Raw genomic sequence first — 20,352 nt, 5'->3', positions numbered from 1 at the left:
AGGTGGTCGCCCAAGCATCGACTAACTCGTTTGCTCTGTGTAGAGGGTGAGGGTGTGACACTTGGCCGATCTTGTCGCCTTTAATTATTTTAATATCCTTCCAAGCCTGACTGAGAGGGATGTGAGTGTCATCCATTATATGGTTCTCCCGTTATATGGTCCTCCTTTTTTATATGATCCTTCCGTTATATAGTCCTCTCATTATATGGGTCCTCTCGTTATATGATCCTTCCGTTATATGGTCCTCCCATTATATGGTCCTCCAATTATATGGTCCTCCCATTATATGGTCTTCCCATTATATGATCATCCCGTTACACGAGATGAAAGCCATTACGTGCTACTGCTGCGAAAGATTAGTGACCTTATCATTATTTTATTTGCACAGTCTTAATGTGTGTTGGGTAGACTGGTGTCCTTAATGAGCGGATCTTCTCCTCCTGTGAACCTTCGGTTAGTTGCAAAAAATCCTTAGACATAATGGGGGACCTTTGACAACGTTCAGGTTCCTGTCCCTGTCTAAAGGACACTAGAGTTAGTGTCATTTAGGTAAATTCAGGTAATTAAAAAAAGTGGATCTTTTCTTCTTAAGACTCCCTCGCCAGTTTGGGAGTCAACACACATTCTCTATGAAAAATAACATATAGAAAATTGCGTAAATGGTAAACTAAAATAATTCTTAAATTGCATTTCCCATTGCGTTATTTGTTACTTATTTATATACAAGAGGATACATTGGGTTGAGAGTACATAAGATTGGCGTTCTTACATTCCTGTAAAGCCACTATCACGCATAGCATTCGGGCAGAAACTCCCAGTAGTAAACGCCTGGTTATTTGGATGTGGGATAAAAATATCGAGCTACTGTGAATAGTGCCGTTTACACTAGACTAATTTATAGCCAATTGTTTCCAACTAGCACAGTGCCCCATGAGCATACATCCAAATAGTATAAATCTCCATGGACTTTCTGCCCAAAAAACTTATGTCCAAATACTGCTTCCCACAACTGTGTCAACCGAGACATACAGTGATATGTTACTGTGGCTCTCAGGTGACAGATTCAGTGATATTGGTTAATGCAACTTATGAAGGGAAATGCGAGGAGCAAGCAAGTAATTATCAAGAGAAGGCACCAAATATGACAGTGTGGCGGTGAAAGTGGTTATCGTGGCTATAATAATGGCGGTGGGGTGATGGGGGTGAAGCAAGCTCTCTCCCGCACTTGGCTCAGGGTCGTATCCCTAGAAACAATTACCAAAACTTCTCTTGGAGTCACAAAGGTGCAGCCACCAGTGTTTCCGGGACTGATGTCGTGCTTCGTCCCCCCTCCCCCTTAACTTATGGGGGATGGAGCCCTGTCTCGCCCCTTCCCCCCCCCCCCTCTTCGGGCGCCTAACAACTGAGTGGACAGCGCTTCTGATTCGATCGTAGTCCTGAGGTTCCGGGTTCGATCCCCGGTGGAGGCGGATACAAATGGGTAGAGTTTCTTTCACAATGATGTCCCTGTTACCAAGCAGTAAATAGGTACCTGGGAGTTAACCAGCTGCTACGGGCTTCTTCCTGGGGGGGGGGGGGGTGTAACAAAATAGGAGACCTGGTCGAGGACCGGGCCGCGGGGACGCTAAGTCCCGAAATCATCTCAAGATAACCTGCCTAACTTACGGCTATGACGCCACATCCTGCCCCCGCCCCCTCCCCCCCTAACGTACGGCTGTGACGCCATATCCCGCCCCCTCCCCCCTAACTTACGGCTGTGGTGTCATGCCCCCAGATGACGCAGTAGGCGGTGTACTTCACCTTCGCTCCAGCCTTCAACCCGTCTTCTCACCTAATACGTCGCATTTTCAACGGAATCGACCAATCTCTTACAAATCCGACGTATTAGTATAAATTATTACACCATAATATTGACGTTTTCTATGCACCGGCCTCGATAGGTTAGGTGGGTTGGTTGGGTTAGAACGTTTCTTTTCAGGTCAAACAGTTGCATTTTTTTTTTCGTTTCTGATTAGGCAATAAAGATTGTATTTATATCATTTGCGATTGGGTAAAACAGTTGTATTTTTTACGGAACTGCAAATCGAGGGAACGGCCTTCACTGAGCCCTCCACCTCCGTCATTATACACATTCATGTTAACCTTGAGGACTGACGGACCGGCGCGCTATATTACCTCGCCAGTCAACTGTTATTTCTACACGACGCTTTTTTTCCGGTAAAGAACTCGATTGCCAGAAAAAAAAAAGAAAAAAAAAGAGGACCTGGCACAAGACGGGGTATAATGAGTTGGAACTCACTTCCCTGTTGCCACAGCCAGGTGAGAACTGTCATATAGACACAGCAGTCAGCAGGGAGAGGTGGGGGAGGGGGGTCACACCAGCAGTCAGCAGGGGAAGGGTTGAGCCACACCAGCAGTCAGCAGGGGAAGGGTTGAGCCACACCTGCAGTCAGCAGGGGAAGGGTTGAGCCACACCAGCAGTCAGCAGGGGAAGGGTTGAGCCACACCAGCAATCAGCAGGGGAAGGGTTGATCCACATCAGCAGTCAGCAGGGGAAGGGTTGAGCCACACCTGCAGTCAGTCAGCAGAAGAAGGGTTGAGCCACACCTGTAGTCAGCAGGGGAAGGGTTGAGCCACACCAGCAGTCAGCAGGGGAAGGGTTGAGCCACACCTGCAGTCAGCAGGGGAAGGGTTGAGCCACACCAGCAGTCAGCAGGGGAAGGGTTGAGCCACACCTGCAGTCAGCAGAGGAAGGGTTGAGCCACACCTGCAGTCAGCAGAGGAAGGGTTGAGCCACACCTGCAGTCAGCAGGGGAAGGGTTGAGCCACACCTGCAGTCAGCAGGGGAAGGGTTGAGCCACGCCAGCAGTCAGCAGGGGAAGGGTTGAGCCACACCAGCAGTCAGCAGGGGAAGGGTTGAGCCACACCAGCAGTCAGCAGGGGATCGAAACACAGCAGCAGTCAACACACGTCAAATATGCTGGAGACCTTGACGTAGCCTACTACATTCAACGTTAAATTCTATACTAAAGCGGAAGCGTAAGAGCATTTGGGCGCATATTGTCATGTGTTACGCCTAGTTAGGTTGACGTAGCCCACTAAATTAAGTATTAGATGTTGTAGGCCTTCGTAGTAGAGATGTATGTGAACATTTTCGGGTTGCAGTTACGGCTAGTTAGATAGCATTTCGCCCCCAAAATTAGGACTAGTTTGGTGGGCAAGTTAGGTTGAGGTTGAGCAATGCACTGTACGTATTTTGTTAACGTACGACACTGAACGTCTGTTTATAACACGTGAGGTGTGACGAGCGTATCCGGTCACGCTTTCTGTCCAATGGGAGTACTCACCTAGCTGTGCTTGCAAGAGTCGCGCTTGAACTCCTAACAACCAGCTGTCCTACTATCTAGTTGTTAATGCAACGACTGTTGAAGCCTGTATCTTATCTTATTTGCTTTTGGAATCTTTTTTGGCCTTTGCTTCACAGTATCCCTCCTGTAATCCCTTTGTTATGAGCCCTGACGATGACGAAGCTCTCTCTGACGGCTTCATCACTCATTTGCTTCTACAATTTCAAATGATGTTCGCTCGTTCCACTATATCTCACTTAAAACAGTGTTTCTTTGTTCACTTTGTCGATTCTTCATAAAATAGTGTATATCGAAATCATGTTTCCTCCTTTCTTCTGGCGAGGTCATTTTCATTTCTCAGAGTCTGGTTATACTTCATTTCCCCAAGTACAGGACAAGCCTTGCAACATGTCTGTAGAGAGAGAGAGAGAGAGAGAGAGAGAGAGAGAGAGAGAGAGAGAGAGAGAGAGAGAGAGAGAGAGAGAGAGAGAGAGAGAGAGAGAGAGAGAGAGAGAGAGAGAGAGAAGAGAGAGAGAATACTCACCTAGTTGTGTTTGCGGGGGTTGAGCTCTGGCTCTTTGGTCCCGCCTCTCAACTGTCAATCAACAGGTGTACAGGTTCCTGAGCCTATTGGGCTCTATCATATCTACACTTGAAACTGAGTATGGAGTCTGCCTCCCCCTCTATCACGTGCCCCTTCCTACACATCCCTGCTTAAAGTATTCCTTTTGTCAACTACTCTGATACAAACAAAATTCTTTCTAGTGTCTCTATGGCTCATTCAGGCACTAAATTTCCACCTGTGTCCCCTAGTGCGTGTGTCCCTTCCATTAAATAATGTCTTTATCTGCCCTATCAATTCCTTTGAGAATCTTGTATGTGGTGGACATGTCCACTCTAACTCTTCTGTCTTTCCGCGACGTGAGGTTTAATTTCCGTAATCTCTCCTTGTAGCTCATACCCCTCAGTTCGGGAACTATGTGTGCAACCTGTCCTCTTAAAATTACGTCGCTTTTCGTTCGTTTTCCCGTATGGCCAAAAATGGACGTAATTTGAAATGAAATCGGCTTCTTCTACTTCTTGAAGGCTCACATAAGTGACTTACTGTCCCGTTTTCTGTTCGAGTTTTCCGGCTTACTCCGTTAGGTTAGGAGAGGAAACTTTTAATTGACGGTTTTCATGACGTTTTGAAACCTGAGGAGAATTTCTTGCCCTCCTAACCTATCAGGAAGCTTAACTTGCTGTTTTGGACTTTTTCAATTATTTTTCACTTTCAAATTACGTTCATTTTCGTCCATGCGGGCAACAACATATATAAACACACATGTGTGTACTCACCTAGTTGTGTTTGCAGGAGTTGAGCTCTGGCTCTCTGGACCCACCTCTCAAGTGTCAATCAACTGGTGTACAGGTTCCTGAGCCTACTGAGCTCTATCATATCTACATTTGAAACTGTGTATGGAGTCAGCCTCCACCACATCACTGCCTAATGCATTCCGTCTGTTAACTACTATGACACTGAAAAAGTTCTTTCTAACGTCCCTGTAGCTCATTTGGGTACTCAGTTTCCACCTGTGTCCCCTTGTTCGCGTACCCCTCCCCCCCCCCCCCGTGTTAAACAGTTTATCCTTGTCTACCCTATAAATTCCTTGTTGACCCTATACATAAATAAAAAGAATTTTGTAGGTAGTGATCATGTCTCCCCTTACTCTTCTGTCTTCCAGCGTTGTGAGGTGTGTGTGTGTATTCACCTAGTTCTGCTTGCGAGGGTTAAGCTCTGCTCTTTCGGCCCCGCATCTCAACTATCAATCAACGATCATTTTTTTTTTCACACCCACCCACCCAGGAAGCAGCCCGTAACAGCTAACTCCCAGGCACCTATTTACTGCTAGGTAAATCAGGTAAATCAGTAAATCAGCTAGGGGTATCAGGATGAAAGAAACTCCCCAGAATTGCGAGTCCTGGGTGCTGTCCACTCAGCCACTAGGCGCCCAAGTGTGAATGTGTGTGTACTCACCTAGTTGTACTCACCTAGTTGTGCTTGCGGGGGTTGAGCTCTGGCTCTTTGGTCCCGCCTCTCAACTGTCAATCAACAGGTGTACAGGTTCCTGAGCCTATTGGGCTCTATCATATCTACACTTGAAACTGTGTATGGAGTCAGCCTCCACCACATCACTTCCTAATGCATTCCATTTGTCAACCACTCTGACACTAAAAAAGTTCTTTCTAATATCTCTGTGGCTCATTTGGGCACTCAGTTTCCACCTGTGTCCCCTAGTGCGTGTGCCCCTTGTGAGGCACACGCGTGTGTGCCTCACAAGGGTCTTGTGTGTGTGTGTGTGTGTGTGTGTGTGTGTGTGTGTGTGTGTGTGTGTGTGTGTGTGTGTGTGTGTGTGTGTGTGTGTGTGTGTGTGTGTGTACTTACCTGGTTGTGCTTGTGGGGGTTGAGCTTTGGCTCTTTAGTCCCGCCAAACTCCGTGTGTGCGTGCGTGCTTGCACAATTGTGCTTATGAGGGGTTGAGCTTCAGCAGGTTGGTACGGCCTCTCTACATTTCTTTAGTTTTCCAAGGCAATTGAGCGTAATCATAACTACGCACCTACCGTGTGGCTGGCTACATTGTGGTGATTCTAGGATCAACGTTCACGCGGTCCTGTCTCTGACCAGGCTATACTTAAACCCGTTATTCGTATATAAACCGTTCATTAAAAATGAATTTGCCGGTTGGTTTATGCAGTGATTCGAGACTTTTCATTTTCGTCATATCTGCTTTTATAACAATGGATGGATGGAGGCAGCCTCTTTTGTTTCTCTTCAAGTTTGTTCCACTTGCTGACTGCCCTCTCTCTGAAGGCGGTCACATCCTTGTTGAACATCCATGCGTGTATTCACCTACTTGCGCCAGCAGGGTCGAGCTTTGAGCTCTTGGGACCCACTTTCCTATCTCGGGTTGTATAATGCAATGACTCCCGACCTGTTTTTATCTATCTTTTCTGCTGGGTCAACTACTGACTACCTCTGGCATGTAGCCCACGATAGATAACTCCCAGGTACCTATTTACGTTACGTGAACAGCCGCATCAGATGAAAGGTGATACCCAAACGTTTTTGTCCTACCGCGGGGATTGAAACAGTGATTCTTTCTTGTGAGCTGAATATGTAGTGTAACATGTGTACGTGCGCGCGCTCACTCTCCCACATGCTCTTGGGTTTTGTCTCAACCTTCACTTGACTGGCGTACAAGTTCCTGAAAGATTTCATACTTTTTACTAACATTTAAATATATATTTACTTCCCTAGCGCGTGAGACTGATTCTTCCCTGACAAATGTGGGGGGTGACCTTCGAGAGGCCCCGACTCCTTCACATGAAGCCCTTCCCTTCCCTTCCCTTCCCGTCCCTTCATCAAGGAAGCCCTGACTCCTTCATATAAAGCTTCCCTCGTCATTCGGGAAGGCCTCGCTTCTTCACACGAAGCCTACTCCCTCCCCCCTTCATCCAGGAAGGGCCGCTGGCGCCTTCCGGAGTCCATCACCACATATTTCCAGGGCAGACATCGTGCGACGCAGACTGCTCCCTCCCGCTGGCCTCCACAACCTGCCCTGCCACGACCAGTATTCCTTTGTTTGGTTCTACACATACAGTACCCTAAATTACACTTTATTTGTAATTTAGTTTATTTAAATATATATATATATATATATATATATATATATATATATATATATATATATATATATATATATAATACCGTAAGGCAGCAATGAAAATGTCTCCACGACTGTATGGCTACAATGAATGCCTCCACAAGTGTATGGCAACAATGAATGCCTCCACAACTGTATGGCAACACTGACTGCCTCCACAAGTATATGGCAACAATGAATGCCTCCACAAGTGTATGGCAACACTGACTGCCTCCACAAGTGTATGGCAACACTGAATGCCTCCACAAGTGTATGGCAACAGTGAATGCCTCCACAAGTGTATGGCAACAGTGAATGCCTCCACAACTGTATGGCAACACTGACTGCCTCCACAAGTGTATGGCAACAATGTCTCGGTTCAGAAACCGGTAACAGTCCGGCTGGCACATGACGTCATCACACGCCCTTGTACACTCGGCCTTGAAAAATACTGAACATTGCTGATTTTAGGTTTTAAATTTAAATAATACATTCTAGTTTTATATATTTGAATTTTGTTCTTTTGAAGCAATTTCTAATTATTAGAGTTAGTGATATGTATAATAAAGTAATTACCATATTGGTACTGTTAATTTTTTTTTAGTTGCTATTTTGTGGTTGAATTAATATATATTTGCTTTAATTTTTATAAGTTACAATTCTGAATTTTGGACACGTAGAAAGTCTCATCGTTTCAAATCTTTAAAATAAAGTTTTATTATCTTTTTATAATGCTTATTCATGAACAATTCTGTGGTCTTTTAAATTATTATCAAAAAAATCCTCAAAACCAGGACATTCAAGGAAACCAGTCAGGTATAAAAATATACTTTATTTCTCGCTTCACAATTTGACGAATCATAAATATTTTGTACAAGATGAAAATCAAGAAGGATTACGGTACACTTTGTATTAGAATGTCCGTCGTTCGCCAGGCAGCTGGTGCAGGTGCTGACGCTACGAGGGGTGATCCATGGCTGACACTTGTAGGCGAGATGACCCACAGCTGACACTTGTAGGCGAGTTGACCCACAGCTGATACTTGTAGGCGAGATGACCCACAGCTGACACTTGCAGGAGAGTTGACCCACAGCTGACACTTGTAGGCGAGATGACCCACAGCTGACAATCGCGGGTGAGGTGACCCACAGCTGATACTTGTAGGCCAGATGACCCACAGCTGATACTTGTAGGCGAGATGACCCACAGCTGACACTTGTAGGCCCGACGACCCACAGCTGACACTTGTAGGCGAGATGACCCGCAGCTGACACTTGCAGACCAGATGACCCACAGCTGACACTTGTAGGCGAGATGACCCACAGCTGATACTTGTAGGCGAGATGACCCACAGCTGACATTTGTAGGCGAGATGACCCACAGCTGACACTTGTAGGCCCGACGACCCACAGCTGACACTTGTAGGCGAGATGACCCGCAGCTGACATTTGTAGGCGAGATGACCCACAGCTGACACTTGTAGGCCCGACGACCCACAGCTGCCACTTGCAGGCCAGATGACCCACAGCTGACACTTGCAGGAGAGATGACCCACAGCTGACACTTGTAGGCGAGATGACCCACAGCTGACACTTGTAGGCCAGATGACCCACAGCTGACACTTGCAGGCCAGATGGCCCACAGCTGACACTTGCAGGCCAGATGGCCCACAGCTGACACTTGCAGGCCAGATGGCCCACAGCTGACGAGGATTGTCGAAGTACTGCTTTGCTAAGATTTCCAGGTCTTTGCTGCTGATATTTCAGTAACTACTGATCACTGCTGCTGACACTGGCAGGAGGTGTGTTGAACAACACTCAGCTGACGGAACTGTGTGACGTTGTTAGGTCCCTGGTAGGCCAGGGCGAAGGCTTTGAGTATGGTGGCGCCAGGGGCTGGGAGGCAGAGTTCGTGGTCATCACGGCAGAAGCTGCACTCTTCCACGCAGCGAGACGTCAGCACCCACCGCGGGTAGACGCTCATCTTGTCGATGTCGTCGCCAACCTCGTCTCTCACCGGCACTTTCACTGCCGTAGGGTGACACCCGAGACTCTCCAGTTCCTCCACCTGCGTCAGGATGTGGCTCACAGGGTCCTCGATGATGTCCGTAGAGTTTGTTATGTCCACTACTCCATATGAAATCCCTGGATGGGAATTGTTTCCTGCTAAAGCTGTTATGATTCCATGAATATCAGTACTGTTTGCACTCTCCGCTGTCCCTTTAGTAGCCGTCAGTATCACAATAGCAACACAAACAGCAAAGCAGATTGTTCCACCGAGAACCAGCAGGACTATGCAACCGGTAGACCTGCACTGAGGCTGCTGGTCAGAGCCGACAAGGTCAAGTTCCGTGGTTGACCACTCAGCGCTGGTGCCCTTCTTGTCCATGTCGTATGAGGAGGTTGACGAAAACATCAGTAAACTGTAAACAGTCACACACTATTGACCAAGTTGACTACAATGGCGCTGGATAAATCCTCTCCCAGAGACCGCTGACGACCTTGTAGATAAACAGAGAGAGATGCTCGTGGTGCGGGTTCAGAGGAGTGACTGGCTGGGCCCGCGCGAGTCCTGGCTATATACATGTTCGTCGACGGAATACGTAATGTGAACGTACAGTGTACCACTTCCGAGAAAGCCTCTTACTCACATCACGTGGCTTAAAGTTTGTTTATTTTAAATACGTTCCCCACAATACCGTTACTAAATATCGTATTTGGCGAGCTTTCAGAATTCTAGTTTGCTAAAGTAGACATAACAAAACATGAAGTAATGATTGTATTGACCGAGTAATGCAGTTACGATTTACACTGTGGAAATATGTGTGTGTAGCTCCTATTCCAACCTATCCTCCTGTTTAGATAACACTTATTGTAACTGTGTACCATCGTACATTTACTGACATTTAGTAGAACTTGAGGATTAACTTTACATTCTGGAACATATATATATATATATATATATATATATATATATATATATATATATATATATATATACATATATTATATATATATTATATATATATATTATATATATATATATATATTATATATATAATATATATATATAATATATATATATAATATATGTATATATATATATATATATATATATATATATATATATATATATATATATATATATATATATATATATATATGTGTGTGTGTGTGTGTGCGCGTGTGTGTGTGTGTGTATACACACACACACACACACACAACATATTTCTTGTAAATATAACCAAGGAACACGAAGGGATTTTTTAATATGTGATTTTCTATGTACGGAAATTCCATGCTGTGTAGGTGGCAACACATATCACGTATTTAATGATGTGCTGGTTACCAGCTATCGTCACAAATTCCATGCTCTGTAAGGTGGCAACACAAACTCCTGCTGAGTGAGTTGCCAATAACCTTCCATCGCCACAAACTTACATCACGAGAAAATCTTCACAAACTGCACGTTTCAAACACGTCGTTCTAGAAGCAAACCTTCTGCAACAATGTGTGAGCTTGTACAACGTTATCACTAGAGTGCAGAGGGTTGCACAGCGCGGAAGGTTGCACAACTATCCAAAAAGAGATTTTCACTTGATGTTAACCGCCAACCGGATGACGTGGAAATTCTTTTCCTGAATTGTATAAGAATAATTTGGCAAGGCTGTCTTTTGTCTCACCTGGAGTACAGGTATACATGCTAGTGGAATCTAGGACGCATCATAATGTTTGGGATAGGTTATTAGAGAGATTTGCATATTGTAATCTATATGTACTCTTAAAGAGGGAGTTGATTATCGTGTTGAATTGCCTTTGAGCAGCCTGAGGGTAGTAATGTACTGGGAACTGTGACAAAATTGAGTAGACCCCAAGACAAAGTGAAATTGAAATTAGTTATTCCATATATCGTATTAAGCAGGAAGAGCCACACATGTATGTGTCGCCCAGTAAGATCAGTAGACGTTACTTACTTCTGCTAGGCTTAGGCTCGGTAGGCTGTAAGTACTTTCAGGAGTTTGTGTCACCTGCTGAAGTAGATCTGACCGATTGTAAACTCTCAACAGAATTATTCACGTACCTTACATACCGCATTGCTAAATGTAGCTTCTATATCTTAATCAATTTTTTTGAGTATACAGTTTATAACTGCAGATATTTTATGTTATTATTATAACTTTCTGTTAGTTTATACATATGTAAAGAAAAACTATTTACCTAACTATAAATGTACACAAATAACATTTATGAATAAAGTCTGGATTATGGTAATGACTGTGGAACTGAATGTGAAAAATTTAAGAATTCGGCGATAATTCTATTACAAATGTTAAAGAACTGCGTATTCAATTCAAAAGGAGATACTTTCAGAACTCTTATGCAAATATCCAAAGTTTGTTCACTGCAGGTAGTGCATGAAAGTTTACTTACTGTGGGTAGTGCATGAAAGTTTACTTACTGTAGGTAGTGCATGAAAGTTTACTTACTGTAGGTAGTGCATGAAAGTTTACTTACTGTAGGTAGTGCATGAAAGTTTGCTCACTGTAGGTAGTGCATGAAATTTTTCTCACTGTGGGTAGTGCATGAAAGTTTACTTACTGTAGGTAGTGCATGAAAGTTTGCTCACTGTAGGTAGTGCATGAAATTTTTCTCACTGTGGGTAGTGCATGAAAGTTTGCTCACGGTAGGTAGTGCATGAAAGTTTACTCACTGTGGGTAGTGCATGAAAGTTTGCTCACTGTAGGTAGTGCATGAAAGTTTACTCACTGTAAGTAGTGCATGAAAGTTTATTTACTGTAGGTAGTGCATGAAAGTTTACTCACTGTAGGTCGTGCATGAAAGTTTACTCACTGTAGGTAGTGCATGAAAGTTTACTCACTGTAAGTAGTGCATGAAAGTTTATTTACTGTAAGTAGTGCATGAAAGTATATTTACTGTGGGTAGTGCATGAAAGTTTGCGCACTGTAGGTAGTGCATGAAAGTTTACTCACTGTGGGTAGTGCATGAAAGTTTGCTCACGGTAGGTAGTGCATGAAAGTTTACTCACTGTGGGTAGTGCATGAAAGTTTGCGCACTGTAGGTAGTGCATGAAAGTTTGCGCACTGTAGGTAGTGCATGAAAGTTTGCTCACTGTGGGTAGTGCATGAAAGTTTGCGCACTGTAGGTAGTGCATGAAAGTTCGCTCACTGTAGGTAGTGCATGAAAGTTTACGTACTGTAGGTTGTGCATGAAAGTTTACGTACTGTAGGTTGTGCATGAAAGTTTACGTACTGTAGGTTGTGCATGAAAGTTTACGTACTGTAGGTAATGCATGCACATGACTTAACTTTCTTCAGCCTCCCATTGGACGAGTGTGTGAGGTGCATGATAAGTTCAACTGACTCACCACAGATGTAAATTCCTCGACATAGAGACTGTTGCGGTCCAGTTATTGAACCAAATTGTGTTATGAAAGACTTGATATGTACATTATTAGCTTCGTCACTAGCTTATTGTAACATTAGCTAAGTAGGAAGGGAAATGTCAGGAGAAAGCGCCAAGCCATAACGACTATATAGCACTTGGAAAGGATCACGATAAGGATTTTGGATGGGATAGGTGAGGGGGGGGGGGGGGGTAGGAATGGCGCCCAACCAGTTGGACGGTCGGGAATTGAACACAGACCAGCACGAAGCGAGACCGTCGCTCTACAGTCCATCCAAAGTGGTTGGCTGTAACATTAGCTAAATGAATTTGTTGTTCAGTTCCTGAGCCCATTATGTGTCTTTGTAACCTTTCTCACTACCAAATGAGGTGAGTATCACTATGGGGATGCATAATAAATTAACAAAATCAAATTGTAATCTCTGATTAATTGTGCGATTAGCTATGCACCATGTGACTATAACTATGGCGGTATGTCCACTCACAGGATGAGTGGCGCTGCCCAATAATCTCCCCCACGGAACAAAATTTAAAATTTAAACTATAACAAGCAATTGCAGGTTACGATGAACCATCTGTTATACCAACAACAATTACGGATTACAGATAAACGAGCTATTAGAACACAAATTTTAGCCAGTAAAACAAGTTGTCCTGTGCCATGAAAGACAAGGTTAACATTAACACCATGTAATACATGGACCTTGGACAGCGGCGAATAAACTCCAACGTGGATAGATGGGGGGTTTAAATCCTCCTCGTCCCTAAGGCTTTTTTTCCCCATGGGGAAAGTAAAGAGGATGAAGAGGTGAATGGTGAATGGAATGTTTGGAAATGAGAAATATAACAACCTAACTGTAAATATATAGCTATTGAAACAGAACATTCTCTGTAACTAGCTGACATTATAATTATAAGGTGTGAAAGATAGATGAAATAGTTAATGAAATCATCACCGTTGAGGTCTGATAAAGACCTTTTCTCCCTTATGTAATCCTTTTTACACTACCGCTGACAGGATGTGTATGGGGTGTACAATAAACTAGCCGCCTCCGGCGGCAACAATGAAATCTGTCCTACAAAGAACGTCGCGTTTAGCTCATATACGTTATTAAAGCCAAAAATTGGCGTAATAGAAAATGGAAGCCACTCGCGAAACTGACGTACTGTCCCGTTTTCTGTTTAGGGTCCTCTGGTAGGTTAGGAGAAGACACTGATGAACCGTGTTTTTGATGTTCTGAAACCTTAGGAGGGCGGGCTGAATATAATGTGTTATGATAGGAGGCGAACTCTCCGTCTTGCTGACACGATATGACTGCCTTAGCTTGGCAGCTAAGCTAAGCTTGCTCTCCCTTGTCAGGGAGCTGTGAGTGTGGTTCTTCACATGTGTTTCAGCATATATGGATGTCTATAGATGAATACTGTGTAACATTGACATATACACACCCGATGCTTGCACACATAGTAAACGGAATGCAATAGCAAGTGATGTGGTGGAGGCTGACTCCATACACAGTTTCAAATGTAAATATGATGGAGCTTGAGACGCTCAGGAATCTGTACACCAGTAGATTGACGGTTGAGAGGCGGGACCAAAGAGCCAAAGCTTTACCCCCGCAAGCACAGCCAAGTGAGCATTTGTTTCATGGTCTGTTTAAAGCTCTTCATTTTTTGTTATATATATATATATATATATATATATATATATACACACATACTGGCTTTGGTGTTATGGAGCGGTGTTGGCGAGTGATCTGGATGGCTCGGGGGAGGTGAGACGTGGTCCTGATCGGGTAGGGGGAAGGGGTGGGGTCTTATTCCGGAATAGGTTGGGGGAGTGGGGCTGTGGCCTTGATGTTGTGGGAGGCGGATGTAGAAGAGAGAGAAGGGGGAATAATGAGAGGGAGAGGAATGACAGCGTAGATAAGGGGGGAACGGGATGACACACCTGGAGAGGGGAGGGGGCATAAGACACAAGGGGAGAAGGATGACACATTTTGGGAGGGGGGGGGGATGACACACTAGAGGAGAGGGGAGTTAAAAATTACGAGTGAATAGAGAGACAAGACATGACTCAAGGAAGGAAAACCAAACGCCAGAATATAATAAAAACACGAGACAAAAAGATAAACCATAATGGGCGAGAAATGGAAGCACAGAAGAATTTACCAAGGGAAAAAAGAACTCACACAAACAAGATAATACAGTGCCCATGCGTGGGTAACACTGTGGCCCGGGTGCCTGCTACAACAATCAGGACCCAAAACGTTTAGGTGTTCACAACGTAATAAAACGTTCATGTTAATAGATGTTGTATGATTCCAGGTATAATACTCAAGCCTAGTCCCTCTACCAACTATTCCTAGTCAATGTCATATTCTTAGTGTCGTCTTAGTGACAGGAAATTGGTCAATTTTTATTGTTCAAATGAACTGATGCAATCGATAGAAGAATGTTCAGTTATTTATATAGCTTCCAGCCTAGATTCATCTTCATTTTCACATTCATTTCCTGAATTCCGTTATCACCATCACTATTCACCTTCATCATTAACTTTTTATATTATTAACCATTCTGCTTCCATTATATCCACACCTGCTCAATACCGTGGCGTCAATGATAACCGATCACCACCACCACCATGATAACAATCACCACCAGCAACACCACAACCACGATAACTAACACCACCAACATCAGCAAATTAAATATACAATACTCTCAAAGATTGCATGATACGAAACAAACGTTTTTATGAGTATATCTGAACTTAGCGGTTTTGTTTTTGTCTTTAATTCGTTAGTCTACAAGTGACTGTAGACAACAGTTCCGCCTCGGGTACCATATTCCAGCAGCGCCGTTGCCTCTCCTCTCCCACCCACCGCTGTCATTACCACATTTTGATAGCTTCCCCCCACACCCACACCCCACCTTCACTACGAGTACCACACTCTAGCAGCCTACTCCCCCACCCCAACACTGGGAGGTACAAGCGGCAGCCCCCTCCTCCCTTTACAGCTGCGGGCACCACACTCAAGCAGTTCCCCTCCTCCCTCCGCGTACCACACTTTGCACGAGGTCACCCATCCATTACTGTACCTTACCTGACTGTCCCAGTGCGCCCACTGCGCAGCGCGAGTGCTCAAAAAAAGATAATAATTTAATGATTCACACTCGTTAAATTCCTCATTTTGTACTAGAAACTGTATGACATAGAAATAGAAATTTCCCCAATGTGGAGGCCGTTGGCTAGTTCCGTTACTGTAGGGACGGTTGCCACCTGCCGCCACCCATCACAGGCTGCTGCATCAACGCGCCGTTGTGTCAACGTGGCACTGTATCTCTACACAAGTGATTATTAGTTCTGTATCACTGTATCATTATTTACTGTCATCACCTAACAACCCATCCTCCCAAAATGTACAACCAACAGCTGCTATACGGATGGAATGTTCAAAATATGAACTCCTTTACAATAAAGGAATTCTGAAGAACATAAGTGAAAAAACGAACCATACACTAATCTAATCTGTTATAGGCCTAAATAAGCAAGCCTAGGCCAAAATACGCGTTCTTAAGTCTAATTTGGTATATGTATGTGTTTTTCAGGACCTAGGAAAAAGTATAACTTGTTTCTTGCCTTTTTCATAAACTTTACAAAATTCTTCTAAACGTTGATCTGTAATTGTACAAGTCTATATTCTATACTAACAATAGACACAACAATTTCTGAATGATAGGCTGTTTTCTCTATATCAAATGTATTCATCTATACTATGTACTGTACAGCCTACTAGGACCATGAAAACATTACCAATTATATACAATATTTTTATTACACAAACCAACAATTGTAATGTGACAAAGTACATCAGTCAGGAAATGTCAATAATAGATGATCCATTTGTTAAGATGTACTGGTAGTTACGTCGACCAGTTCAGACGAGTTGACCGAGCATCTCGTAGGGGAGTTGACCCACAGCCGCTGCTCGTAGGGGAGTTGACCCACAGCCGCTGCTCGTAGGGGAGTTGACCCACAGCCGCCGCTCGTAGGGGAGTTGACCCACAGCCGCCGCTCGTAGGAGAGTTGACCCACAGCCGCCGCTCGTAGGGGAGTTGACCCACAGCCGCCGCTCGTAGGAGAGTTGACCCACAGCCGCCGCTCGTAGGAGAGTTGACCCACAGCCGCCGCTCGTAGGGGAGTTGACCCACAGCCGCCGCTCGTAGGGGAGTTGACCCACAGCCGCCGCTCGTACGGGGAGTTGACCCACAGCCGCCGCTCGTACGGGGAGTTGACCCACAGCCGCCGCTCGTAGGGGAGTTGACCCACGGCCGCCGCTCGTAGGGGAGTTGACCCACAGCCGCTGCTCGTAGGGGAGTTGACCCACAGCCGCCGCTCGTAGGGGGAGTTGACCCACAGCCGCCGCTCGTACGGGGAGTTGACCCACAGCCGCCGCTCGTAGGGGAGTTGACCCACAGCCGCTGCTCGTAGGGGAGTTGACCCACAGCCGCCGCTCGTAGGGGAGTTGACCCACAGCCGCCGCTCGTAGGGGAGTTGACCCACAGCCGCCGCTCGTAGGGGAGTTGACCCACAGCCGCCGCTCGTAGGGGAGTTGACTCACAGTCGCCGCTCGTACGGGGAGTTGACCCACAGCCGCCGCTCGTAGGGGGAGTTGACCCACAGCCGCCGCTCGTAGGGGAGTTGACCCACAGCCGCCGCTCGTAGGGGAGTTGACCCACAGCCGCCGCTCGTAGGGGAGTTGACCCACAGCCGCCGCTTGTAGGGGAGTTGACCCACAGCCGCCGCTCGTAGGGGGAGTTGACCCACAGCCGCCGCTCGTAGGGGGAGTTGACCCACAGCCGCCGCTCGTAGGAGAGATGACCCACAGCCGCCGCTCGTAGGGAAGTTGACCCACAGCCGCCGCTCGTAGGGGAGTTGACCCACAGCCGCCGCTCGTAGGGGAGTTGACCCACAGCCGCCGCTCGTAGGGGAGTTGACCCACAGCCGCTGCTCGTAGGGGAGTTGACCCACAGCCGCCGCTCGTAGGGGGAGTTGACCCACAGCCGCTGCTCATAGGGGAGTTGACCCACAGCCGCCGCTCGTAGGGGGAGTTGACCCACAGCCGCCGCTCGTAAGGAAGTTGACCCACAGCCGCCGCTCGTAAGGAAGTTGACCCACAGCCGCCGCTCGTAGGGGGAGTTGACCCACAGCCGCTGCTCGTAGGGGGAGTTGACCCACAGGCGCCGCTCGTAGGGGAGTTGACCCACAGCCGCCGCTCGTAAGGAAGTTGACCCACAGCCGCCGCTCGTAGGGGGAGTTGACCCACAGCCGCTGCTCGTAGGGGGAGTTGACCCACAGCCGCTGCTCGTAGGGGGAGTTGACCCACAGGCGCCGCTCGTAGGGGAGTTGACCCACAGCCGCCGCTCGTAAGGAAGTTGACCCACAGCCGCCGCTCGTAGGGGGAGTTGACCCACAGCCGCTGCTCGTAGGGGGAGTTGACCCACAGCCGCCGCTCGTAAGGAAGTTGACCCACAGGCGCCGCTCGTAGGAGAGTTGACCCACAGCCGCCGCTCGTAGGGGGAGTTGACCCACAGCCGCTGCTCGTAGGGGGAGTTGACCCACAGCCGCTGCTCGTAGGGGGAGTTGACCCACAGCCGCTGCTCGTAGGGGGAGTTGACCCACAGCCGCTGCTCGTAGGGGGAGTTGACCCACAGCCGCTGCTCGTAGGCGAGTTGACCCACAGCCGCTGCTCGTAGGGGAGTTGACCCACAGCCGCCGCTCGTAGGGGGAGTTGACCCACAGCCGCCGCTCATAAGGGAGTTGACCCACAGGCGCTGCTCGTAAGGAAGTTGACCCACAGCCGCCGCTCGTAAGGGAGTTGACCCATAGCCATAGCTCGAAGGCGAGTTGACAAAGTAGGCAAGTGTTCATGATGCCAGACTTATGACACCTGCAGAGCGCTGAGGTAATGTGTTCCGACTTTTGGAATTCTGATAATCAGCGCGTTGTTGACACTGACAGGAGGTGTGTTGAACAACACTCAGCTGACGGAACTGTGTGACGTTGTTAGGTCCCTGGTAGGCCAGAGCGAAGGCTTTGAGTATGGTGGCGCCAGGGGCGGGGAGGCAGAGTTGGTGGTCATCACGGCAGAAGCTGCACTCCTCCACGCAGCGAGACGTCAACACCCACCGCGGGTAGACGCTCATCTCGTCGATGTCGTCGCCAACCTCGTCTCTCACCGGCACTTTCACTGCCGTAGGGTGACACCCGAGACTCTCCAGTTCCTCCACCTGCGTCAGGATTCGACTCTCAGGGTCTCTCAACATTTTTGTAAGGGCACTTTCTCCTTTTCCCAGATTCGCAATCAGCAGATCACATACAACAACGGTGCTTACTATGCTGCCAAGAATCAGTAGGACCTTGCGACGGTTACATTTCCATATAGATCGGGGCTCAGAGGTGACCTTTATGCATTGTGTGGGGCCAAGCTCAGGATCAGGATCGGATCTTGTGTTCATAGTTTCCATTTCTGGTAAGAACAAGGATTTTTATCCTGCAAAAAATCGGTTGAATAATCACAACAGAGCTGATGTCTTTGACGTCGAAGATCTTTTAATGGATTTCAAGTAAAACAATCCTTGGGTAGAGAGTGAGACTCCTTGTTTGCTTGAAGTGAAAAGACCTACTGGCTTGCTAACATTCCCAGCCTTTCTTTATATATAGATATATCCTCCAGTCTACGTGCCTGGAACTTTTCCTGTTTCCCGTTTCCGTTCTAACGTTATGTATTTTTCCCTCTAGGGGACTTCCTATAGTTTCATAATTACGTGAAAAAGCGAAAAAACAGGATTTTGTATTTTAGTAGTTTTTTTTTAGTAACTGTGACACGTCACTACTCTACGATGATTTGAAGAAATATGTGTGCCATGTCCCGGGCACCGTCAGCGGCTGCGTGAACACAGGAACCAGAAACAACACAGGAACTTCAAGGATGATAAACCAATCCCGAAACACTATAACATAACCGTGGAAGATCAAACAAATTTTATTAGACACGCCTTCAATTATGTAGCCTCCCTGATCTCACTGGCAGGACGGGCTGAACTCTCCGTATCTCCGAGGCTCCGACCGACTCCCTGATCTCACTCCCAACTCACTTCGACTGCCTCTCTGATCTCACTCCGATTATTATAAACGTGTCCTAGCGGACGGTATTATAAGACAATGAAATTATATTTATTGTGAAGTGGTTCTTAAAGTGGATCATCCTCACGTAGACAGTGTTCTTGCCTTGGTCATCGAATAGTAGATACCAGGTTAATAGGTTTTAAGTTTACTTTGAGGAAGTATGGCTATCAGTGTAATGTCACTGTTGTGCTAATCTGTGACACCGTTGTGCTAACCTATGTCACTGTTGTAAGTAGCGAAAGATACTGTTGTACTAGCTTATGACACCATTTCGCTAGCCTATGAAACTGGAACACATGAAGTATATCATCACGTGAAGTATATCAGTACATGATCTACTGCATGTGACATTCAAGGTAGTCAGTATGGGACATTCTACAACATAATGTTCAAATAAATGTCTGTTTACTTTTTTACCAAGTTGACACATGGTGTACTCGACACTTGAGTTTTGGGAAAGGCGTGGTTGGTGATGGTGAGGGGAATGGAGAGGCTACTCAATATTCCGACCCCATCACAGGACGCGAGGAAAACAGTCTTCTGCACGTTCGCCACGGGAACGGACGCGTCCGCTCTCACAGCCCACTTCGACCAATCGTGTGATAGTCAACCAGGTGGATTGCACTAAGAGGTCAGTCCCATTCTCATCCTGAATATTCGGGAGAAGAAGGGCCTCCTTTAGTAATGAGTATTGCCGGGTAAAGCACCAG

General features: G+C 46.3%; 1 protein-coding gene across 1 annotated transcript; it reads right to left on the bottom strand.

The window, feature by feature from the left end:
* Positions 1-16,377: 16,377 nt before the first annotated feature.
* On the bottom strand, positions 16,378-18,267 carry LOC123745569 (skin secretory protein xP2-like). The gene has a single exon (XM_045726237.2). It carries the CDS (start codon positions 18,265-18,267, stop codon positions 16,378-16,380), a length of 1,890 nt encoding a protein of 629 aa, XP_045582193.1.
* Between the last annotated feature and the right edge of the window lie 2,085 nt (positions 18,268-20,352).

The sequence above is a fragment of the Procambarus clarkii genome, chromosome 10 (assembly GCF_040958095.1).
Source record: "Procambarus clarkii isolate CNS0578487 chromosome 10, FALCON_Pclarkii_2.0, whole genome shotgun sequence".
NCBI classification, from domain to species: Eukaryota; Metazoa; Arthropoda; class Malacostraca; order Decapoda; family Cambaridae; genus Procambarus; species Procambarus clarkii.
This window is presented reverse-complemented; position numbering and strand designations above follow the sequence as displayed.